Below are 26,875 nucleotides of genomic sequence, written 5' to 3'. Positions count from 1 at the left end.
AAAGATAACACACAATTATGCACAAAATGCTGCTTGTATTGGAGAGCACATGTATTGAATGAAAACGCAGGGATATCCAAAAGGAAGACACATTGTATTCATAACACAAACCACTGGAAAGGTAGTGGCCTTATATAATATAAGCAAAGATGCAGCTACCTGAGAAAGTCAATGACAAAATACGGAGGTATATCTACCGAGTTAAGAATGAGTCATATGTGCCCAGTTGATGACAACATTATTGACTAGTCCAGCTCTTAATCAAACATCAATCATTCAAACACCTCTCCTTAAAGAGATACCGTTTAAATATGGGGAAAGGGCAGTCTATAATGCTGAATATCTATCCCTTAAACAACGTAATACATGAGAGCAAGTCTATATTTTTAGGAGTGACCCACAGGATGAAACGGCAGCTAATAGAAACTGGGACTACTCTGTATCTCTCACTCCCACTGCGTGTCCTCATTAGTCGTACAGCTTTTTTATTTTGGGGGACGGTCGCTTCTCTTTTGATCCAGTTATGCAACACAGCAGGCATGTACATGTAATGTGAGAGTGTGTTATGTTCTGCGGGAGAGTCGAGCCAGCGAAGACTCAAATCCCGTCCCCGATGCAGTATACTGCTGGAGGAGCCTGCAGGGCCGGCTTTAACCGTTTTCCCTCCAGTAATGCCAGTGGTGTTAGTTTTTGCGAGGGCGCTCAGAGGTTGACATTTCAGCAGGAGCTCAGTTTGCAGGGATTTGGGTTGGGAACCTGAAAGGTCGCCGGTTCAAGTCCCGATGCGGACCAAAATATGGAAGTTGGTCTGGCAGCTGGAGAGGTGAGCACTGTTGAAGTGCTCTGATATAAAAATGGAAAATTTCCTCGATGCCCCCCCCCTTCGTTTTCCAACATGCAAATATACTTACAGTCCTTGATAGCGGTGCAAGGTGGTGTCTGGAAATACACCCTTCATGTCAATTCTTTAAATAAGTCAGTTAAAGACTTAGCGATTCACCAGCAAGCCGATGAGTATCAGGGGCCCCCCAGCTGCAGCACATTGTTTTGGCTTCTTGTAGTCTCTTGTGCTGGCCCTCTATCAGAGGACCTAGGAACCTTAGACCTAGACTCCTGAGGATAACCTCCAAAAAGCACTATTCATCCCTTTTCTCCTCGTCTGACTTTCCTTTTCCTGCTCATCTGGAATTCCTCAAACTCTGTACAAACAACAAATCACACTCGGCTTTAGGATACCAGAGGAATTACTGCAAACAGATCTCAGTTCAAAAGAGGGGAAGCAGGAAGTCAATCATTTGCCAGCACTCGACTTGTGTTTGGAGTAGTTACGCATTGTGCACAAACAGATAACTGTCCTTCACGGGGTAACAAAGGGGGCGCAGAGCTGAAAGCATAATTTGGTTTGGAAAACAAAGGTTCCCTTCAACTAACCCCATCATTATCCAAGATGCTGCTTGACTGGTTTGGCATGCGAGACATCAACTCAAATAGACAAGAATGAAGCATTATTATGAGTATTTTGTAGCACCTAGACCCCAGTACTGTCCGTTTTGATCCCAACAGGCGTTCCCTTTTTTCTCCGCTTAGGTCCTTGCTAAATCGCTGATCTTATCCCCCTCAACTTCAATGACCTTGGAGAGTTATTGGACATTTAGGGCTTGTGTGTTATTGTAGGAAAACAGAGATAAAATGGTAAGAGAGCATGCTTCAACTTTTTTCCCCCTTTACATTCCTGTCATAGTCCAACCTGAGAAGTCAGTCTAAATCTAAAGCACACAATATCCTTTCTATTGTTGTCATAGCATTACTGAAGCATGCTCAGGTAGGCATGCAAAGAAAAAAAACACAAAGAAAAGTGCAAGTGCCCGAAGAGCTGTAGCCCTGCACAAACGCATCATGTACTTCACTGCAACAGACGGCAAGTGGTGTAATGTTGTAAAATAACCTCATTCTACCTGCCCTAACCTCAAAAAAAAAAAAAAAAAAAAAAAGATAAGAAGGACTAGTCAGCCTTCTTGTCAGACACTTCTGGTTCCAAAGTCTGCAGTGTCAGTGACATGAAGTGTAATTCAAATGTAAATAGGTGAGATCACAGGTTAGGTCACAGTTCCAAGCTGACACACACACACACACCTGTCTGACCACACCTCTGCGTTCCCACCTTAAGGTTAAAGTTACATAAGGACAGTCAAGCAAGGGGGTAAACGTGACTAAATCAAGCCTGTTGCATATGAATCACAACTTAAAGCCACTTTAAACGAATTCAAATAGGACAGTCACTGATTGTAAAAGGCTCAAAAGACACTATTCAAGATAATAACAGGGTTTAACAACACAGAAGGGTGAGGCTTTCACATGTCTGCCACTTTTAATTATTCATTTCGATGCTGTTTTCAAATAACCAATCACCACTTTTACGTCACCTTACTTTTAAGAGGTACAAACACAACAGAAACCAAAGTCACACTGAACTGCTGCAGTGAAACTGGCTCGCAGGTTTCATCGAGGAAGAGCCCTCACACACACTGCTGTACAGTAGCAGCCCAGAGAAACCTGTTCTGCAGCGACAGGGCTCCCACTTTGTTCCTGTCTCCAGTCGATCTTCGCTTCCTCGTCTCACCTCAAATTAATTGAAACAGTGGGTTTTTTTATTTCGCTGTCGCAGCCGGTCGTTTCTTCATCCAGCCATTAGGGACTTCATGTGGCTTCTTCTTCTGCTCGGCTGCTGTTGTATTATTCGAGCCCATCCCCCATCCGCACACACACAGGCTGCTAGACAGACACAACTTGGAAGTTTTGTTTTTTTTTGGTCCGTCCTCCACCTTCAGTATGAACCCGGTTTAACAACTCGTCTCTGTAGTCGGTAAAGAAGCAGTACTCCGTTTAGTGTCGCCTTTCTCTCACTGTGTGGGGTTTGAACGGGGAAGGACAGTTTGCCCGCCTTACAGTTGGCTCAACACTTCAGCCTGCTAAACACAAGAGCCGCCCCTAAACATGAATAGAGCCTGCCTGCCCTCATTTGCAGCCGGTTTTTTTCAGGTAGACAGGATTTTACATCGCAATGTAATGATAAAAACAGTGATTTAATGTCACATTTCTCCTAATATTGAAATCGGAAACAGGGTAGATGTGGTGTAAGTCGAAGAAGAAGGAACGAAGATGTTTTAACTTTTATCACCTTCAGTAAGCCAATGAGCACCAAAAGTACGGGATCACTGTTGCCAGATCTCGCGAGAGAAAGAGGCAATCAGGGTCTCTCTCTCTCCCTCTCTCTCTCTCCCCCCCTCTCTCTCCCTCTCTCTCTCTCCCTCCCTCTCTCTCTCTCTCTCTCCCTCCCTCTCTCTCTCCCTCCCTCTCTCTCTCTCCCTCTCAAGGAAATTCATTCATACACAGATTATGAATCATGAATGTATTTTTGCATTGCATTAGAGAACATCAACATTTACTATACCTTTTGCATGTTTTAGGATATTTATGAATGTGTGGAAAAAAAATTAGGCAAATTAAAACGTTTGACACTTCTATCAAAGCAAAAAAACAAGATTACTTACTATACCAAATGTTTTTGCCATGTCTTATCGACGTATATTTCTACAGTTAAAATTCTAAATGGAAAAAAATGAGTGTATGAGACAACAATGCACAGTCCACAATCCACACTCTAGGTGGAGTTCCTGCAGCATTCAAATAGCAAAGATACTGGACATTAGACGCTAAAGAATCCTTGTAAAAATCTAGGGTTGATTATGATAACTCTCTCCAATACAGCCCATCAAAACTGTGAGTTTAAAACTCCTTTTGGCACTGTATCATGAAGTATCCACATGTGATAAAAGACAGAGTGGTCATTACCTTCAGGCCTGTACTGAGCAATGATGGTTACAGTCTGTCCAGCTCTCTTCAGTGCTGCAGCCGCCTGCTCATGTGTGGCATTCCTCAGATTCACTCCATTCACCTGCACACCAAAAAATCTTTTAGCAAGACAATCCAGATTATATCCTATATGTATGGTGCTTGTCTAATTATGTGGACGTGTCGAGGAAAGAAGTCAATCTGGGTGGTTTCCTTTCAGCTGGCAGAAATAACAGCTGCTTTTATGATTACTATAGTAGTATAATAGTAGTAGATAGTATAAAATATGGTGAGTACACATAAGAGCCGTAATATTGTAAATAAAACAGAGGACAGCATATGTTTTTGAAGCTAGTTTTTTTTCTTCTGGCAGTAAAGACTAGTGAGAAAAACTAGTGAGAAACACTAGGCTTTTAAAAGTGTAAAAGATTTAAAATACAAGTAAAGGGATATTGGATACTTTATCTATTCACAATATTCTCTTGTCTGACAGAGCACAGCTAATCTCCCTCTGAGTTGTTCTGGATTTAATTTCATGCCTAAGGATATTTTAGGAGGTCAGATGTTTGCTGGCTTTCTCAACCTAATGAATTAACTCCTAATTACTCTGACAACAGGGGGTATCTATTTAAAAAAAACACATCATAGAACTTCCTCAAACCTTTCCCAGTTGTTGATTAGGGCAAACTTTAAGTTGAGAGGATACTAACCGATAAAATCCTGTCACCCCTCCTCAGCTCGCCGCTTAGGTCAGCCGGCCCTCCCGCCAGGATGAAGGATACGAAGATTCCTTCACCATCCTCCCCGCCAACGATATTGAAGCCCAGGCCTGTGGAGCCCTTGTGCAGCAACACCTTCCTCGGCTCCCTGCCAAACAGAGGGACCGTGTCAGGTGAAGGGCAGAACAGAAGAGGTAGAGGACGGAAGAGATAGAGAGATATGACCAAAACTGTAACAGAAAGAGGCTTAAACAGAGGTGTAAATAAAGAGACTGTTTCATTCAACAGCCATCTTTCATTTTTCTCTGCAGATCTGTATTTATTTGAAAAATAGTGCTATAAATAGAATAGTTAATGATTAACTACAGGACTAATCACTACCACAAGTCAATCACTAATCACTACCACATGACACAAATTAACACACAATTGTATTCATGCACTAATCATTTTGCTCTTAAATATAACTGATAATACAGCACAAGATATAATAAATGCAAATAACAAGAAACAGCACAACTGGCTCAAAATACCTGCTATCTATTTTTTTATGCAACATTCTTTTTTGCATGGCAGTCTCATAGACACGTGTACACACTGAAAACACCCACTTATATTAATGTACGCAGACACAATGAGCCATCTCCTGCTCCACACACTGACTGAAGCTGTGCTTTAGCTTTAGCCACTATGACTCATCCTCCGGCAGGCTATTCAGAATGCCTCAGTTTAAAGACGCTAAAGAAGCCAAAATTGCTGCTGTGGTCCAGCAAAGAATCCTCTGAGATCACACTTCACACAGCTGCAACACACACTCTCTAGGAAGCTCAACATACACAAACTCATGCACACATCCTTTACAAACAAACACTCACATAAACATGCATGCATGCACAGACAGGAGGCACAAGCACAAACGGTTTCCTCTCTTGACAGAAATACTGGATGGTTCCCATTAGTGGTCTCCTCAGGCTGCGGTCGACAGAAACAATTCCCACTCAATCCCTAATGGCCGCGCTCGAACTTGCTGTTTAGACCATTTTCCCTTGAACAGCAGCAAAATCTGCATTCCAGACTCTCAGAATCAAACCCATGACGGACTGGAAAAAGCCCTGATTATCCCACTCTCAGAAAATAAGCACTTGAAAGACCTAAAAAGCCAAACTGTGCCTTCAACTATACTGTTAAACTACATTTATGTAAAGTTAAGTCCAATGCAGTTTATTTTGGAAGACCACTAATTAGGACCAAATAAACAGCATCACGTTGACTCTGGGTTTGAAGTAATATTTAGAATGAGTGTAAGAAGACTAAGAAATAGATTAAAAAAATCTGATCTTGTGTACTTGTCCATATTCTATTAATGTTTTTACTACTGGAGATAACACAAACAATTAAAATGGCTTCAAAAATACGTGCTCGAACAACTGACTTGCCTTCAAACAAGTCAGGCTTAAAATAACCCCACTCTCCATCTTGAGCTTTTTCATCCCTGCTCGACACACACGCACACACGTCTCCATGGTTACCTTGCAATCCAGAACTGGTGCTTGCTTCTAAAAGAGCATTTCCTAACAGTACGTTCAGGCAGCGACATGGAAGATGAGATGTTGACTGTGAACATGGTGGCGATGGCCCATCGCTCAGCTCCTACTACTCGAGCCCCTTCCAGTGTCTATCTCGCCCTTCAACTGAAAGAGGAGCTCGGTTTTTTTCGAAGCTCCCGTGTTCGAGGCCTGGTGTTTCCTATCTCATCCCTGTGTGCTGTGATGGGAAGCAGCTCCTCTTTAGGCTGTCACAAACAGCTCTCTCCCCATCATCACCAGAAAGGCAAGACTTAACACTTAACCCTGACGCTCCCATGCAAATCACATTCTGTACAAGTAGAGACTCACATCTGGAATAACCAGGACTGTGTTGCATCAAATCAAGCTGTGGTGTGTTAAACTGGACCCTGCTGTCCCCTCATTGCTGCTATGATGTTGCTTTGGGTTCAACTCCCCCAACCTACTTTTTAAATACAGTACAGCAGCATTCCTGTCTGTTGGGGCCAGCACTCTGGAGACTACACAGACGGATTCCCAGGAGCTTCTTGCTAATTTGTCAGCATGTACACAATGAGAAGCTCTTGAAAAAATGCCTTTCACGACTTCCAGGTCTTTGATTTGACAGCCCTTACTGAAAGCAAGATATGCTCAAAGGAAAATAATGTGCAGACTTCAGCGTAATGTTTGGACACATAAAGTAAGACGTTCACCTTTCCTTGATCTTACTGTTCCTTAGGATTTGGATAGGCTTTTCAAAGAAAATGGGAGTGAATTCCTGCAGCATTAAACACAACGCAGGGATCTGGCCCTCCCTCCATATCACAAGACCTGCCTCCCCTCCCTCCCTCTCTTCCCCTCCTTCGCCTTTTCATCCGTGCCAGGAATGTAAACAGTTATAAAGCGGTAAAACCCTTTCTATGTGCCGGCCATTTCTTCTTTTCTCTCACTCAGAAGCCCCCTCCCAACAACACGCACACAACTATTTACCAGAGCTGTTGCAGCTCAATCCTAAAGCTGTGAATGGATATTTGGGCTGTTGGGTTCAGCAGGTCATGCTGCCCTGGACTCAGCCCAGTAATTGGCTCTGCTTGGCTGATTAATGGTGGACACTGCAGATGGACGCCATTTTCCACAGACAGACACTACCTCTCACTGAATTTTGTCTCTCTCTCTCTCTCTCTCTCTCTCTCTCTCTCTCCCCACAGCTTATGAACAGAGGAATATGCTGATGAAATTGAAGTGCTGCTTTATGGTGTTTCACTTCCTTATACCTGCCTCTTCTTCGTGGCCTGCTATTTTTTTGACATAAGGGAACTTTTTTTTTTTTTTTACTGCTAAGGCAATAGATTCAATTTAGTTTAAGATATGTCATGCCTCTCACTGTGACAAAGGAAAAAAATCAAGCCATGAATAGGTTATACTTAAGACGAGAACTCAGCTGAATCCGCTCTGATTACTATTATGTGAAACTTGATTTTTGCAGCATTTAAAGAAACAGATACAAAGGTCAAAGTGTTCATTGTTATTATTGAGTCAAAGGTTTTGTGTTTGTGCCTGTGTGTCTGGAAGACACATGTAGTTACTGATTAGCTCACCTGCTGCTGCAGTCTACAGGCTTCTGTATACACAAGCCTCACTAGAACAAAGCAGCCTAACTCGAAGCATTGTTGTGCATATCTAACAACTGCAGCCCTGATAGGAGCAGCAGGCTTGGTTTAATGATTCTGCACACTGTCACCACTGCATACAACGTATGTTTACGCCAAACATGCACACGGCCTCTTATCTGGGTAGATGTGGATGGAGACGAGGGAGCTGTGTACAGTACCGACATATCTGCAGAAGAAGGGGGTCATATCAGATGTATAAGAGGGGAGGGGTTGTCGAGGGATGTGACTGTGATGACACCACTGAGGGGGAGGTGCAGATGGGCAGAGGGCTGACACACAAGCTCTGACTCACTCCTCACAACCAGCCTGCTCCACTTCTGCGGAGGCCTGCGCTTACTACAGCATCCATCTAAAATAACCCCTCCTGCTCAGAGCCAATGGGTGGTCTGCTCGGGCCAGACAGGGGTGTCTGCTATCTGCCTGTCAGTCTGATGGAGCTGGATGCTTATGTTATGGGATTGAAAATAAAGTCAGCCATTAGGATTGTGCAAGACAATGCCACATACACCCACTAGAGGCAAACTTGTGCAGTTATGATCACAGAACTCATGCCAGTCTCGTTTGCAGCGTTGAGCGTCAGTGTGTTTGGTTTGCAGGATGTATACCCACAGGTCTGTGTCTGCATCACACTTAAAGCACGTGTATGTTTGTGTGCGCTTGTGTGTGTCAGCACATCGTGAGCAAATGTCTTAGTGTACAGTATGTGTGTGTGATTGGTGCTGGCAGCATGCATGACAAGAGGGGTAAGACCTGGGTGCATGGCCTGGTTTTCCCAGTGTGCAGATGAATCATGACAGCTGCAGGACTGTCTGCTGCTACCGGTCTGCTGGCCTGTACCGGATTAAGCTCTTATTGTCCATTACATTTATGGAAACAACGAGGTCTGGTGTTTATGTTTACATACATGGTGCAGCAGGCGAAACATTCCAATGCTGCCGAGCATACTGTTTGGGTTGAGTGGCTGCAGTGATGCGCTCTTATCCTTCCATGCTGTATTAACTTTCTTCCCTTTAGTTTGAGCAAAAGGTAACCTTCTTTCTCTCCTTCTCACACACACACACAGACACACACAGACACACACACACACACACACACACACACACACACACAGGGCAACAGATATGAGTTTATGTGCAAGGTATATGTATAGGTATGACACAACATAACACACTCAACACAAAACATGTAATATAAAAGCAGTGGGTTCAGAGACCAACAACATAAACACATTCATCGACGAGGTGAACAATCAGGGAGAGCACTCATATAGTGTTATAACTAGGTGCAAATAAATCTCAAAACAGGAGGGCTTTTGCATTTGGAAACAATCTAAAACAGAAAAAAGCATTGCCTCAATATATATAATACGGTATTAGGTATATTATCTTCATTAGAATCCTCCAGTGAAAGTAGCTTGGTCTGATCTACACAGATTTATTGAAGCCTCCTGACAGATGGAATAGGGCAGCTTGTGGGAGCGTGAAGCCCTTTCGGGCTGCACTCCTGTGGAGATGTGTTTGTGAAGAGTAGGTACGATTCCATTTTGAACTGCGCTAAACAGGGACCTACAGATTTTGATTCCCCAACGTGATTAGATTAGTTAGAAAATAGGAAAACCAATGATGACTGCAGGTTAGACCTTTTGAATTATGGACAAAACCAATGCTCAACGTGTGAAAAATAATAAGCCAATGTCTTCTGAAGCCCTTTCATTTATACAGAACTTTTGTTTTAATAAAGTTGGGTTTTCTGCACTAGTCTGCAAATTTTGAGAGCATTAATAGTCACTGCATTTGAATAGCAGATGGTATGATACAGAAGGATCAAAAGCAGGAACATTTAAAGCAACACACAACGCATTTAATAGGACAAGAGGGGAAGAACATTTACATGCAAACACAGACAAAAAGCTGAAGCTAAAACAAAGCTCCAAATGAAAACAATAACTCTCCCTCTATCCTCTCTTTTTCCTCTGTTTCCATTTTGTCTCCGCTGACTCTACTTCCACTTGTCAATTTGAGCAAAAATGCGGCGTAACACACGACAGGAAAGGCAGGTCCCTCTCTGGCCTTAATCCTGCCACACAGAGGAGGGTGAGCTAAGCAAGGCATGATGGACTAGGTTAGTACCTGCCAGAGAAGGGGAGTGGACCTTGGCACAAAGGAGCAGGGGAAGTACAGAAGCCTCTGTAGAGGGCCTGGGGCCCCTTGCTGTCCCCAGGTTTGTGGATGACACTGTAAATAGGTTCTGCTCTGCTGTGGGGGGAATCAGGAATCACAGTGAACGGGACAAGTGCAGGACACAAATTGAGCACACAAACCAACAAAGATGGGACAAAAGCACATACAAGTCATGTAGACAGCTTGAACAAGGACAGTAACAGGGCCACATTACACACTCACCCGGGAACAAACACACTCCACAGCAAAGCACACAGACATGCTTTAATCCCTGCATGCAGGCCGGTCTCACACACACACACACACACACACACACACACACACACACACACACACACACACAGACAGACAGACAGACAGACAGACACACGCGCGCACACGTACACATTTGCACTCACAGGGGGAATACAGCCTACTCCCTAGAGATGTGGGTAAAGATGACTCAAGGTCTCGTGGGACACTCTAATCAAGCCTCCATGAATGCTACTTCTGATCCAGTACTTGGATAGGATGTCAAAGGTTAAAACAGAGTCATAACACGTACGAAGGAGTGACAAGCGGCCTCTCTGCAAAGACATTTGGTCAGCAAACAGCCATCACATACTGTCTAGATTAAGAATATGCACCACCAGGGCCGCAATCAGCAGAAAAAGGTAAATTACTTCGTGAAGTCATTTCAAATCAGTAAGTTGTAACACGAGTATGACAGCAACACAACTGATGCTACGAGAAAGAAAGAGGAACCTATGAAATACCTAAAAAAAACCTTTTTTGCATTGCAGCATTTTTTTCACTAACCTAAAAATACAACAAACACACAAGAAGTTGTTCAAAAGATGTTTTTTTTTTACCAGCAATCTCCCCTATGTGTTTTTATAATGCCAATGTATGCTCATGGAGCATTTGTGTGAAGTATTAGAGGAGAATAATTCCTGGGGGAGACGGTCTGTTACCTACCTTGTGAAGTCTTCCTCCCCGAGCATGTGGCGGGGGACTGGCGAGTACCTGGACGGGGTGACCTGGGGTGGAGGGTAAACAGGTTTAGGCTCCATTGCCCCCATGTAGTTGTGGCTGACGTGGTTGTCTACCATGGCGGGGAAGGCTGGAGGAAGGGCCAGGCCAGTAGGGGGAAAGAAAGAATGATTACAACACAGGCACAGCAGGAACACTGCATTACAATGGCAACCTAACTACATGAACATATCATCTGATTTACAGGCCTTGTTCTACCCTCGCTGCATGGCTCTTGGAATGATAATGCCCCCAGATCCACCTCCCTCTGAACTAAGATGTTGTTTTCTAGACTGATTGCCCCCCACTCCCAAAAAACCCCCAAAACATTTTAATGTCTCTGGTGGTCCTCTTATCCCACCGTAAAGGCAAAACAATACAAATATTAGTTTTACTGGGAGTATAACTCACAAGGCTTTATTTACCTTGAAATAATAGAAAGAAAGAAACAGTTAATCCAAACTGTTTCAATTGTGTGTACAGAGTAGCCAATGATAATAACATCCTTTAAATTGTCAACAATAGTCCCTTAATGCAAAGGACACATGTAACCAAAACAAAGGTCAGTGTGAGAGCTGCAAATACTAAGACCTGTCAGCTGTGCTACTAGTTATGATGCATAAAATCATTTTAGAATAGAATATTATTCCAATGTTGTCCCATCTCATTTTTGTCTTTATAAAAATGTGCCAGCCTTAACACATATATTTTGAAATATATTGAAATTGATGATATTAATAGTTGATCTAAAGTATTCAACTATAACTAAGGGTGTACAGTAAGAAAACTCGGTGTGTGTGTTCTTATTTGCACAGTGGGTTACTAGCATTGCATTATATATGAGCTGAGATATTTTAGTTTTACGCTCATGTAGTCTATCAATACAATGACAAGAGAACAATATATTGCAGTCCTTGTTCTTTTATGCTAAAAGCCAAATCACAAGCCTGAAAAAAAAAAAAACTTTTTTCTTTTTCTCTGAACTATTACTGTTGGAGGCAGCTGAGCGTGATAAAACAAGCGTTTCAAATTCAGATCATCTGACCATCGGAGGGGGGTAAAGTCTGCTTCACAAGCTGGTTTTGACCCTGACTACTGCAAACATCAAGAAAAGACAAAAAGACCTCAACAGCCCCCCTCTTCCTTCCAATACTAAATCATTGTTGTGTGGAATCTGAGAAGCTGCAGCTCAAGATCGTGGGCTCTCATGAGCAGGTGGGATGTGAGAAACCAACCACACTTAGTGGGAGGCAGAGAACTGCGCTTGTTGTTTCATTGGGTACGATGTGTGTGTGTGTGTGTATGTGTGTGTGTGTGTGTGTGTAAGTATTCACGAGATTCACTATGTGGGTGTGTGGGCATAACAGTTTTGGGAAGAGAACAGTGATCCAACTTTAAAATTCATGCAGGCCTACTGTAACATCTCTGTTAGAAATCAAAAGATGTTTCGCAGTGAAAAACATTCAAACATGGACCTTCACGTATAAATCTCGGTTTCCTTACGACAAACATAGCATATAAATAAACAGGCTCTAGCTCTGAAGCTGGCTGCTTATTGATCAGTGAGTAGAAGAAGCAAAGTTAAACACGGAAGGAAAACAGGTAAATACAGAATTGCAGATGTGCATGAATAGATGTTAAAAAGTGACAAGGACTACAGTTAGGTCAATTATTTGTTCATGGTACGGTTCATCATTAGCTACATGGATTAAGTCCTTTTGTCGCCATCATTTTTTTTCTTTTAACTCTATGCATATACATGTCTTATACAAACATGATTTCCGCCTTTATATTTGCACTACGACGACTGGAACACCAAGAAGAGGTAGATACGTACTGCTGGAGTAGTCTGGAGGAGCGTACATGTCGTTGAGGTGTACAGGTCCAGGTTTGGCCACCTTTAAGTAAACCATGTCAGAGGTATTCTTCAGCGCAGCCACTGCCTCCTCGTGACGCACATCCTGCAGCACGATGTTGTTCACCTGAATGTGACGATCGTCGGGAAAAGAGGGGAGGATGTAATCTATGTATCAACACCTGAACACCTCGTGTCTTTGCTGCGCTGTGACAACATCAGACATCACACCAGCCAACACAACAATGAATCATATCTCGCTGAGACTAGCACAGTGAAAGGTTGGTGCGCTGTGCAGCATTAACAGGGGTCAGAAGCAGTAGGTAGAAGGTTCTGAAGATGCTCTGAATTTCTTCAGTTTCTCTGTTAAGATCCAAATCCCTGGAAACGTGCTGTCAGTCTAAAGTTATTCAACGCCATTGCAGCAGTTTTCATAACATCTAAAATGTAGTACAGTACAGTATTACGAACTGTTGTGTTAAATTGCTGCTTCAATTTTTACTCTAAAGTGACTCCTTAGTTACAGTGCTGTTGATCCTCTACAGTAACACTGACAAATCTCTCCCAGAGGTCTTTACAGCATCTTAATGCTTATTGGTTTTATAAGACCACAACAATTATGTCTGTAACAAAGATGAGCATGTTCCATCAACTGTCACAGGTTTAAAAACATTTAAAAGAAATAACATTTACCTTTTCATTCGCTAATAGCAAAGTTTGAAAAGGAGCTTACCGATGAAACGGCAGAAACCAAACAATGTTAAAATGTTGTAAAGGAAACTTTTAAAAAACACAATTTGATGTCACGTGTTTCATTTTGCACATTTGAGTTGTTTTCGCTTTATTAAAAGCGGGGAAGCTTAAGCTTGTAAAAAGTTTGTACTATGCTGGCTGCCTAAATTAAGACTGAGGATTTCACCGTGGTTTACTTTACCACAATCACAAGCTTGAATCAAATTACCTCAAATATCAAGTGTTAAGCGTTTTATCTGAAAGCACCAAGGCTCTAAATTCAGACTATATTCATAACAGCAAAGTCATATAGTATTCATTTTTTTCCTGCAACGATGCAAGCTATTTTATTGTCCCATGTCTCGCTCTTTAATGTTACATGATCAATCATCCACATGATCATAAATGCTAAGGTGTGTTGTCCGTCTTGCTTGGTGTAGAGTAGCAGGATGAGGCAACCAACCAGATAACGTGATGTTACTAAAGATGTCTCATAAACAGCTTGTCGTCTCTAAACATGCCTCCCGGAGCTCGCCATCACTGCTTACTACAAAAAAACGGATTTCAGCTAACTGCAGGCACACCTGGAATAAATTCATTTGTGTTTGAAGCCTAGGTGTAAAACTGAGTCAAGAGGAAGGCTCATACAGCTAGCAGGCGGTCTCCTGTCTGCAGTCGTCCATCTTTTTGGGCAGCTCCTCCTTCTATGATCTTGGTTATATAGATGCTGTTGTCTCCTGGGATGTGTTGGTTTCCAATCCCTCCGGCGATGCTGAACCCAAGCCCTGGTTGAATAATAAAAACAGTGAGACAGTCAATATGGGCACACATTTACACATTTGTAGATATATATTCATGTCTGGAGCTGCTATACGTTATCTTTATCTGGATTTCCTAAATAAATACCACTTGTATTCTAAAACATACATAATGTGTCAGTATAAATGAGAGAGACTTGTGTGACAACAACACGTATATATACATATATTTCTTGTGAATAGGATGTGTTGCTGACCTTTTGGCCCTTTCAGCAGGTTGACCTCTAGGATCGTCTCAGGCGGGGCCTGCCTCCGTCGCACCAGCAGCCGCACCACTGGCCCCGCCTCCTTCAGGGCTTCCACTGCTCGGCTGTGCACCACCTCGGACACGTCCACATCATTCACACGTAGCACACAGTCATTCACCCTGTGGAAGGGAATATTTAATCAAAATCACACACACCGCCTTGTCAGTCAACAGATAACAGCGGTGGAGTTCATTCACTCTACAAAGGCAGGGGAAGACCTTCTCATAGCCAATGTAATCAAAAATCTCTCGAGCACATAGCAAAGCACTGTATTACATCATTTCTGCATGTTTAAGGATTTGATGTTCCACCGAATCATAACTTTGAGGAAGAAGAGACGAGAAGAGCTGCCTTCCGCACAGCTCTGCCAGGTAGCACATCGGACAGCATTAAAATGGAGGTGAGAGCGGGGAGAGGACAACTCGACAGGAGAAGATGGATAAAGGCAGGCGAAGAGGAGGGAGAAGGGAAACACAGTGATGCAGAGGGACATACCCCAGTCTTCCATCCATAGCAGCTGCTCCTCCAGGGATGATCTTAGTGATGAATATCCCTGGATCGTCAGGAATGTGGGGATTGTCTATTCCTCCAGCGATGCTAAAACCCAGGCCAGAGTTCCCCTGCACACAGGTTATGATTGACACTTTCACTATGACACAATAAAACACACTCACAGACTTAGACATAAGTGATAGAGCTAATGTTGCCTCAAGGTCAGCACCAGAGGACTCTTAAGTGTATTGGTATCTCAGAGGAACACGTGACCAATGCAACTTCTCCATGCATTCTCCATTTTTGTGGACGTGTGTGTGTGTGTGTGTGTGTGTGTGTGTGTGTGAAATGTGCCCTTGCATGTGACAAATGATAATGGCATGTATTCCATTAGAAAAGGGCACCTTATTCAAAACGTCATACAACCCACAGATCAGCACCGTGTTAAAATGTCCGAGTCCACAGAAGAGTGGATTTATGATGCAAAAGGAAGATAAGAGGAGAAGTGTCATTTCGACTGCATGATACAGAGCTTCTTGCTCTCTGCAGGAGGCAGACACTACAACAGTCCTGTCTCGGTTGCCCCTGCAATGACAAAGGGCCCATTTGGATCCAGTGGGCCTGGGTTCACTGCTGCATCTGACAGCTGTGGCCACAGAGACGGGCAGTAAACAAGACAGCTGAGAAAAGACCTCACTTTATTATTTTCTATAATTAATGGGCAACAGTCGCAACAAATTAGGACAGAGGGAGTCTGAGGCCTCCCAGTGTTCTGCTCTGGGACTGAGAGGAGTGTACTGGGCCTCACCGCCAAATTGTACCCACAGACTTTTTACAAGTGTGACTTAGCATAGCTTATTTACGCTTTCCGTCTGGCTTTTTCAAGTGGAAGGGGCACAGAGGGGCTGTGCATCCATCGGGGGTTTGGAGGTGCATCTATATGTGGGTGGAATAAGAGCAGAAACATATCCAGTGCTGACAAGTGCAGCAGTGCCTGCTGAACAATTGAACAGGAGAGCACTTTACATTTCTGGTGTCTGCTGATGACATGTGCATCAGGATTATGTAAAAAGCTACGCCTCAGTGGCTTTATTCTGCGCTCATACTCACACACAAGATATTCTTCCTGCAGTGATGTAACTTCACCAACACACAGCTTATCATATATGATTCTGACAACAGATTTTTTTTTTTTTTTTTTTCGGGGGGAGGGGTGGGGGGTTCATGTTTCTTAAGCTGACTGAGCAAAGACTGAGCTTACCACCCCCTAGTGGGGAGAAATTCATCCATCCTGCAGATAACACCATAACACAAGAACGTGTGTAAAAGGAAGCAAGTAAGGAGTAAAGCTCACCCTCTCCAAAATGATCTCTTCATATTTGTACATCCCATCACTGCCATTTACCTGTCAAAATAAAAGCATAATGGTTAGTGACAACACTGAGCTAGAATTCTGTCATTTTCTTAAAACATAGTAGGAAGCATGCAAATGTTTCAGCTCAATCCTTCACTCGAAGACACAGAGAGGCATGGAGAATGGGATTATTGACAAATTGCACAGAGGACACATTCACAGGATGATTTTTCCTCCTTTAAATACCATCACATATTTTCAACTCATTCCCTTGAAATTGTAAATTCATTTTTCAAAATGCGGTGCTACATGACTGCAGAATGAGCATTCTACGCAAACAGGCGGGTCAAGAAGATAATGGGTGTTAGTCCAAATGGCAAACAGCATGTTGCTGGCAGGAGCCGGCATCCACATCCACACACACACACACACACACACATACACACACACACACACACACACACACACACACACGCACAGACACAGAGGGAATGTGAATGAGAGACATGTATACTGTACAGAGGGAGAGAGAACAGATACTTACATAAGGGCCTGCATCTAGTGAGTCTGCGTTGACGATGATGGGGGGAGGGTTGGCCTGTGAATATGAAGAGATACATGTTATCTCGGTGTGTGAAGCTGACAGCACACAGAAGTGGTACACACACTCTCACTTGTAAGCAAGTGAACGAATGCCATGGGAACAGTGGCTGAATCTCCTTGGGGCTGGGTGTGTATGTTTGTGTACGTGCGTTTGTGTGTGATGGGCGGATCGTTGAAAAGGTGTGAGGACTTCGAATGAGGACTGGGGCAGAGAGACTACTACTTATTAAACTACACAGCCAGACGTCCTGCAGTCAACTTGTAAATCAAACCAGCTTGCCATAGGGACGTTACATTTATCCCATATAAACCTGTCTGTCTGTTTCACACACAGAAATAACACAATGTATTATCGCTTTTTTTTAATTATAACTTTATAGCCCCCATGAAGTTAAAGTGTTAATACACACAAGGCAGAGAATGTCTAAATGATATTTGATGAGATCAGATTTAGCATCACTTTAATGCGATTGGTTCATAACCCTATTGGTTAAATTACAGAGAATTATCCCACAAAAATATTGGTAATGGTTTAATTGATTTATTGATGACTATACAAGAAAATCCAAATTAATATAAATATAAGAGTTTTTTTTATTAATATCAAAGTTTCCTTAATTTGGATCAATTGTAAAACAAAATCAAAAAATGTTGCTTAGGTCTCTGAAACATTTTGTTAGGTTTCTGTCAGGACAAGATATTTAAGCCATAAATAACCAACAAGTAGTCAGCCTCATGACAACATGATTATTAGTTGCAGTCTCAGATATGTGTTTAATATCTCATTACATGGATATTCATTAATAACGGGTGATAAACAATCTGCCAATTAACTTGTAAGCTTATAATGATAGAAAATTGTCAATACAAATCAGGATGAGCATCTGCTGCCATTCTCACTTTTATATCCTTACAAAGCAAATCCCATTGGATCTCCAACTGCTAGAGTGATAAAAGAAATCAGTAGTTATAACACTGAGCTGTTGGCAAAGTTGTGTATTTGGATTTTTTTTTCCTGAAAATGTCTTGATACTTAAAAAAAAAAAAAAAAAAAAAAAAAAAGATAACCAGATCAAATTATATTGGCTTTGTGGAGAATTGCTGCTTTTGTTTGTAAAGTGAAAAATCTATTTAGAATATTCAGGACTTTTCTTCACCCAGCATGATGAAAATGCTGTTCTTGATGCTTCTCTCTGTGATATGAAAACTTTGTGAAGACCTTGATTTCTATTCATGTTTTTGGTTTTCTTTGGGCTCAATTAAAGACTTAGAAGTGAATTGAAGTCAACCTCTCGGCCCGTGTCATTGCATAGTGATCGTAGCATCCTTTAAAACCCAGTTTAATCTTATTCACAAGAGCTCAGCTAAATTTAGTTTCCAGCTCAGCTCTTTTGTGCCACCTGGTGTTTCATTTTCCACCTCCGGCCTGCAGAGCAGCTGAAGAGGTTCTGAGCTGAGACGTGAGAGGAAAGCTGGCAGAGAGGAAATAAAAGAGACAAAGGAGGAGGAGGATGGTTTAGGAGCAGCATCATGGCTGTCCTTTAGTTTAGCACAGTGGTCGTCTATGCTTTATTGATGTGATTGAGCTGTGTGGGTGAAGGAATGCTGACAGCGCTGCTTGGGGACCTTACTTTTCCTGAGGTCCAACACTGACGAGAAAATCACTAACTCCCTATCTTAACAAACGCCACCCCTGAAATTCAATTTGAATGTTTGCTGTGTTATTGTGCTATTTGCCTGTATATTTTGGACCTGCTGTGATATCTGGGGCGGCAGTAGCTCAGTCTGTAGGGACTTGGGTTGGGAACCGGAGGGTCGCCGGTTCAAGTCCCGGCACGGACCAAGTCCGGAAACTGGTCTGGTAGCTGGAGAGGTGCCAGTCCATTTCCTGAGCACTGCCGAGGTGCCCCTGAGCAAGGCACCGAACCCCAAAACTGCTCTGGAGCGCTCGCTGTGGGCAGCCCCCTCACTCTGAGACCTCTCCATTAATGCATGTCACTAGAACCCTGTTTGTGCATGAGTGTGTATCTTGGCCTGTGTGTGTGTTAGACAGAGTGTAAACCGAATTTCCCCTCGTGGGATTAATAAAGTGTAAATTATTATTATTATCTGTCAATGATTCAACAATAAGTACAAAACTAGATGTACATGACTAAAGTTCTTCCTCACCATTACTGTTAAATCCTGTTGAGTGATCTACTCATGGTGGAATTATGCTGGGTCTCTATAAGAAATAAAAAAGTGGTACAGTGTAGACCTGCTCTTTATGTGAAGTTTCTTGACATAAATGTCTCTATAAATTGCTGCTATACACATAAAGATCGATGGAATGATTGATTGATAGTTAAAACTTAGATTATGACATTATGATACATTGATTTTCAGTTCTGCTCTGAGATTCCAAAATGATCACCCTGTGTTCACTTTAATTCGGTAATTTTGTTTCTGAAAGTGAATTTCTGAATTTTCATCAAGAGTCACAAACAACTGTCTAGTGAACCGACCAAAATCATATGCCCTACTTCTCATAGTTTTAAATTGAATGAATATGAATATATACGTATATATGTATATATACATATATACATGTATACACACACACATACACACACATAGATATATGATATAATAGATATTTAAATGTAATATCTATTGGAATATTAACCTAAAAGATTGTATGTCTTGTTCAAAAAAGCCAATGAAATTCAGAGGAAGTCAAGCTACGAAAATAAAACACAAAGTGCCATTTAGCGGATTAAAAGACTCACAGAATACTATAATAAATCCAATAATATATAGTTATAGGTTCCATTGCACAAACAATATATAATCATTTTCAGTTATAAACCGATATCAGTTGATGGAAAACATATTTTGTTCATATTCAAAACCCAGCTGTCATGATATAAAATGACATCCTATTAAAGAGATGCATTCTGCCAACAGCTAATATGAAATAACTTGAGCAGTATTTAAACGCCACCAGAGTCAATCGAGTTGCACAAGGCTGCAAGACTGTTTCCAGTAGTCAAAGACAGAGTCCTTTGATTTAAATCATTCACCTCCTCATAAGCTGCTCAGGTATCTTTTCAATCCTCCACTACTTCTAATCGAGAGAATTCTCCTTTAATGATGCTCTCCAGATAAACAGGAGCTACAGATTTGACCCACTCTGCTGGGTGGTGATGCACTATGACTCTGGACAGCTGTGGCTGAACCCCACTACCTTCCACACCCGCTCCCTCCCAGTCAGCACAATCAGGCCTTGGTTGTAATCTGCATATGGACCAGCAGATGCTCACGTCTCTGCTTGTGTTTGCACATTTCTCAGGAATGCTTTTCACGTTGTGCCCCTCTTTTATCTAAGAAGCCAACTCGTAACACATGCCCCAACTCTCGCAGAGGGTTTGATAGTAAAAAAAATAGAAAAGCATCTGTAATTTGTTTGCACAGCAGCCATGTTAGTGACAGTCTATTGTGAATGAAAACCCCTTGAAACCAAAGCACATACGGCGAGAAATGATGAAACAGCCCGAGGGTGACACAGGGGAATACATTGGCTACTACTGTCCCCTGGTGACTGACAGACTAAAGCTTCTGAATCCTCGACTGAGCCCACATGTGACAAAATACACCTGCTACAGATGGACGCCTGCAGTGCTTATCATAAGTATCATAGTAGAAAAATGCTGTTCAACGGGATCAGTGAACCTACAAGCGCAGCTAAAAGACCGTAAACCCATCAATCGGAGGAAACAGCAGACTTATCCTGCATGGCTGCGTAATCCATCTATCTGAATATCACATAACAAGCAAACAACAAGAATAACAGGAGATTATCTCAATAGATGTAGGCTCAACATGGGCTTGTGTTACGTTTGGAAATTAGACACAACTTGGATTGGATTGGATTTACGGTCCTTCCTTTCCCTCTCTTGTTTTAATACAAGCTCACCTGCTGTCCAGAGGAGAGTACACCTGATAAAAGATCATTACATTTGACCTTGGCGACCTAGACAATCTCAACACTGTGGCAATTTTCCTCTGATGTAACACTCAAGCCTGGAAGCTTAAATGCTGTTACAATCCACACTGCTGTGTTGAAATGCTGCTAATCTGACAAATCGTAAGCATTTCTCAGCGTCTTGGCTGTACAATGATCGAAAGGAAGATGAACTGTAGCAAATCAACCAAAGTTAAAGGTTAAAGTAAATTACTTGATAGTTCTATAGAATGCTACCATTCATCTGTCAACAACAACATTCAGACAAAACCATGCTAATATTAGAATTAGCTAGGATGTAGCTCGAAGACAGTTGGGTTCGGTGACACAAAACGAAAAGCTTAAAGTCTGAGCTTTTGTTTTTTGTAGCCAGCCAGATTTTTTTTTTTTTTTTATGCCTTTATTGTAGGACAGTGGACAGAGATGGAAAACAGGGAGAGAGAGTGGGGTTTGACAAGCGGGAAAGGAGCCACTGGCTGGATTTGAACCCGGACCGCCCAACGTTGAGGACAGTAGCCTCAGCCAGCCAGTTTGTGAATGTTTGTAGAAAATGTGGTTTTACTTTCAGTTATGGTTTTTTACTCCCTTTGATTTGTTTATTTCTATGGTGTATGTTTTTGATTAATCTAAGGGCTCGGAAAAATAATTTGTAATGTGCTCAAAGTGTATATAATTTACATCCTGGAACACATACATTTGTAATAACCATAATAAGCGAAAATAAGCTCCCCATCCTTAGTGTGACAGAATAGATATAGGATCTGTTGGTGGTATATTGATGCCCTCAGATGACACATCTGGCAGGTTCAAGATCACAGAGATAAAGACAGAAGCAGTCTCTAGCAGAATGATGTAACACAGGAAGTGGGTGAATGTCAGTATGAAGGTGAATGTGGGTCAGATTCAAAGAATGTAGAAAAATAGATGTAGTGTTAGTGATGTCATCCATTGGTTACTGAAAGGTTTAAGCCCAATAATGGCCCTAGCCATATACGGCAGAAACTTTTGTTTCAACCCAACTTTTGGTAAACATGGTAATAGGCAAAGAGCTGAGGCGAGCCATGAGCCTCTTGGTACTGTAAACCGCTACAACGTGCCCACTTGCAGTCATATCAGTCACACTACAAATATACATAACTCTAAAATCAAAAAGGACAAGACACACAAACATTCATTTCCCGTCCAATCTGTGCAGAGAAACGCCGAAATCTTTTTTTTTTGTACAAGGCTGTAAACATTTTAATTTCTGTAGTTAAAATGTGTCTCCCAGTGCTTTTGCAGTCAGTCTTGAGGAACTGCCGTTTTTTTGCACATCCCCGATAGCATCATTTTTGTAAGGTAGAAACAGACGGCTTGTGGCTAGAAAGTCTGACCTTTTCATTGTTATGGCTCTGTACTGAAAGAACAAGTAAAACCACTTAAAACGGCTTTAATATTTACTGTTGAAAATGTTAGCATGAAAAAACACCTGGATAATGATCTTTTCGCATATATTACATGTTTCCTCACATACTGTAGCTCTTGAGAATTCGCCGAGACAACCTTATTGACACCTTATATTAACGTGTGGTTTTTATCATTATTGACTAAACCTGGATAATAATCTCCAAATCTCCATTCCAATTTACACATTACATTATTATGAGTATTCCTATTATCTGGAATGTATCTTTCAGATCATAGGAGGATCATAACTTACAGAGAACATAAGATGAGCTGGTGTATCACTTTTTTCAGAAAGACGTGCCTAAAATAAATCATATCAAATTTGATTTGTGGCAGAATGTATGACAAACTCTATTATTATAGATTGTATATAATATTATATCTTGCACAGGGTTTTTCTCTAATAATGCTGTCACCATGTAAGGAAAGTATGTGTAGCTGACTAAGATGTGATCACAGTTTGAGTGTATCTGATCTCAAATCACTTAACATTTTAAGGGGATTTTACAGGAATTTGCACCTGCACTTAATCATTTTGTCTGTTTCCTAACAAGCGATGGTACCAGATTCCAAGCGCAGAGTATCCAGATTGTATGTTTGTTACTGACACTTGTTCAAGACGAACCAAATCTGAATACTATTGCAATAAAATAACTCTAACCCCTAGAAAACAGAAAACACTGAAAGGCTTTTTTCCCAGTAATTCTTTCAGGTTTACTGTATAGGCACAATATGGATACTGTTAATGTCGGGATATGGAAGTAAGTGAGTAAGCTGGAGACAAAGTCCACACAATGACAAAGAGTCCAGACTGCTTCCCCAGCATGAGACCATTACAACAAGTCCCTGCTGACCACAAGAAGTGATGGAAATTCAGCCGCCACAGAGATTTATTTCTCTTACTCCCTCGTCTCATCCACCCATCTGTTCACAATAGCTTCCTATTCATCAATCTATCATCTTGCTCTTCTGTCAGTTGTGTGTCTGTCTCTTGTCTCTCAGCATCACATTGGGTGTTTATCATGTCCTCTTAGCGTCGCAACACACACACCACTCAATCGGCTGCAGACCCTAAGGACAGTAAAAGCCACAAAGATTCCCACTGAACCTCTGCAAGTGCAGGGCACAGGCCTCATCCCAATTGTTAAATAATCAATGTGTTCCCATGGTAACTGGCACTCACACAGTATTGGCCGACAAGCTTGCTTTGCCGCCTCCCCCCCAGCTTCACCTCTCAGGGCTCTCACTGCAGTTTATGCAGCTCTGTGCTTTTACATGCATGGCCATGGGCTTGATGTGCCTGACTGCCTTCAGTGCTGCCTGTTACAAACACACACACACACACACACACACACACACACACACACACACACACACACACACACACACACACACACACACACACACACACAAGCACACATACACACACACACACTGATACATACACACTCCCTTCCAAATCCATACATGTTGTCTTAAATAAAGAAATGACAGACAAAGTAATGGCTGCAGTTGTGTCAGAAAGGTAGAGTTGCACATAGCTAGGTGTATGTGTATTAAAGATGAGAACCGTGAGGACTTGATGCACATGAACCAGCTGAAAGCACTTATTAGATCCAGAATAAAGGAAAATGTCATTTTAGGGAAATATCCTTTTTATTTGCTGTCAGGTGAAGATAATTTATATCTTTACAAAAATAAAGCTACAATGTTCGAATGGCTAACTGAAGCAGCTAGCTTGCCACAGTCGAAAGCACATCATTAAATACTTTAGTTCACAATTGCTTAAGAAAACACTTTTTATTTTGTTAGCTTCTAAAAGAATTTGGCTAGCTGGTTCTACCTTTTTCTACCAGCATGGCCATTTATTTATCATACAAATGTGCGAGTTGCATCAATATCAGTGATATATTGAAGAGTGCAGAATTATTAGCCTTGTACAATCCAACACATGAATTAGGTCTAATTAATAATATTACACATACAATACAGTAAATTTCCTTTAGTATGCTTACCACTGATGGGATTCATTACCAAAAAAATACTGTACCCAAACATCCAGACCAGCCCAATATAATCAAACCAAACAAGAAAATATGAACATTTAGAAAATGAACATCTAATCCTGCATGATTTGTGCAGCAAGTCATTCCTTGCTGTGTTTTTAAACCTCCTTCGTCATCGCAGGTACAGTGCAGAGAAGGAATGAGAGAGTTCAGCATGTGCAGAGTGACGGCATGCTGACAGGGCAACAACCCCTCCCTCCTTAGCAAACATTTCCACATCACTTCCTTCCTTGCTAAGCTCACCGACATGGCAGCTCTGTCTCCTGTGTGACATGTCAGTGAAATATGACAGTCAGCCCTGCACAGATGATGCACCCAGACAGTCAAATGATACAGGCAACACTGAAGGAGGCCTACAATCAGAGCTAACCTAGCACATAGGAGAACAAGGAAAAACACCTCATGTTGTAGTTGTACTGCATTTATGTTGTGGGATGTGAGACACTTTCAGTGCTAGTCCCCCTCTGATCCCCCCGGCTCCCATTGGCCTCTCGTAGGCCACGCTGCAGTCCAATCAATACTGACTCAATTACCATGCACCCAACATCTCATTCATGCTGTGGCCCCTGTGCTGGAGGGAAGAGGAAAGGAGAGAGGCAAGGTGAGAGAAGTGTTGGAAGGATGGAGCTGAGAAGGATGAACACATGACAGCGAAAGATGTTTTACACAAAGCCTGCTGAACCTTGATGAGGCATTGTTTGTCTGGAACAAAGGCCGAATAACACGACGTAATGAAAAAAAAGAAAAATCCAACAGCAGAAAAGGTCAACAGCTCCTTCTCTCGTGCTACAACGCAAGGTTTTTCATACCAATATGGCTGCCACACAGAAATTAATGAGTCCCCCCATAAACTGCTCCATTAAAGTTTTCTGATTTGATTGCTATGATTTAGCGTTATAACTATACCCCCCCCCCCCCCTTTACACACACACAAACACATACACAGCACAGGCGCACATTCATGAAACCATAATTAATAGCCAGTCACAGATGTCATCAGCGCTCCCTCCTCATTTTTATGTAATATAACAAAAGCATGCTCTGGCTTACCTCTATGCCATGCTGGGCAGCTCCACACAGAGCTGGCTAGTTTGACCTTCATGAGAGGCAGCCACAGAGGGGAAAGTACTTAGTGTAATGAATATTCATGACTATGTCGCTCTAGGAGGCTTTCTACAAGTCGGCTGACAATTTATCAGGTGTAAACATGACAGTGCGTGTGCGCGTGTGAGGCTTAAACCGAAAAATAACTCACGGGTGTGTTTGTATTTGGTTAAAATTGCAGCAGGTTTATCTATTAGTTGATTTCCAAAAATAATGAGTTGCACTGTTCATTGCTATGAGCAGCTATGTCCATTACTGTGCTGCTAATTTGCAACAGTCACTAATATCACAACCGCAGAGCCAACACCAGGAGGCTTAACTAACAGCTATGGTGAAAGTTAGCATGAAGGAAGCCTGTCATGAGTGAGTGTCATCAGTATGCCTCACATAATCCCGCCCCCACTGCTTCCTCTACATCAGAGGTCACTGCAGCGTGTTACCTCACAGCTCTTGACTAGTTGCTACCCCCTTGTTGCTAAGCTTAGAGAGCTGCTAAGCTCATTCCTCTCTGGTGTTTTGGATCTCACACTCACACTCAGTATCGGTGACAGTGCACAACAACCTCAAACAACCTAGCGCTGCCATTTTGATGCTCTCACCGGTATCACGTTGCCTTTTTGGTCAACGAGGGTGTAGTATTTATGCAGTGGTGGCATCATGGAGAAAAGAGGATTTTTGTCTGTAAACATCTCATTTTGTCATGACAAGGGGAGGCACTTCACTACTGGCAGGTAAAATAAGAACCCAACAATTAATCTGCATGTTTCCAGATTATCTACATTTTTATGGAGACTACTGGCATCACTTTGGGAGATGAAAGGATGAGCCACAGGAAAGGAAACAAAGGACTGCACGAGTCAGTTCGAAATAGAGGCAGATTTTTTCATCAAAAAGGTTTTGCACTGATCGTCAGAAACTTGACATGCCCATCTCTTTCATAGTTCTTCTTTATAATTATTTTAAGTTTCTCATTTCCTGAAAACACTTGAAGAGAGGATGAGTCATCCTGCACCTGGGAGCAAAGCTAACTTCAGGTCCAATCAAATTCTTTATCAAATGTTTATGCCCATTCCCCCTTATGCACTTACTTACTTAAGAGCTGGCTAGCAGTTATGGGTTGTCGCTTTGTGTCAGTTTCTCACATTCAGCTCTTTTAGCAGCTGTAAGGCCAATTG

At 42.0% G+C, this 26,875-nt stretch overlaps 1 protein-coding gene across 3 annotated transcripts in view; it reads right to left on the bottom strand.

Annotated features, from left to right (window-relative positions):
* dlg3 (discs, large homolog 3) overlaps nucleotides 1-26,875 on the bottom strand; it is a 76,842-nt gene that overhangs the window by 13,434 nt on the left and 36,533 nt on the right. For all 3 annotated transcript variants that reach the window (XM_079352354.1, XM_079352355.1, XM_079352353.1), the window contains 9 exons: nucleotides 17,023-17,076; nucleotides 16,479-16,529; nucleotides 15,128-15,252; nucleotides 14,582-14,751; nucleotides 14,215-14,351; nucleotides 12,817-12,961; nucleotides 10,926-11,070; nucleotides 4,563-4,719; nucleotides 3,853-3,955 (listed from right to left, as the gene is read on the bottom strand). In XM_079352354.1, coding sequence (XP_079208480.1) covers nucleotides 3,853-3,955; nucleotides 4,563-4,719; nucleotides 10,926-11,070; nucleotides 12,817-12,961; nucleotides 14,215-14,351; nucleotides 14,582-14,751; nucleotides 15,128-15,252; nucleotides 16,479-16,529; nucleotides 17,023-17,076 — 1,087 coding nt within the window. The remainder of the gene's footprint in view (nucleotides 1-3,852; nucleotides 3,956-4,562; nucleotides 4,720-10,925; nucleotides 11,071-12,816; nucleotides 12,962-14,214; nucleotides 14,352-14,581; nucleotides 14,752-15,127; nucleotides 15,253-16,478; nucleotides 16,530-17,022; nucleotides 17,077-26,875) is intronic.

This window comes from Symphodus melops (assembly GCF_947650265.1).
Source record: "Symphodus melops genome assembly, chromosome: 9".
NCBI classification, from domain to species: Eukaryota; Metazoa; Chordata; class Actinopteri; order Labriformes; family Labridae; genus Symphodus; species Symphodus melops.
The sequence above is the reverse complement of the archived record's forward strand: the minus strand, read 5'-3'. Positions and strand labels throughout refer to the sequence as shown.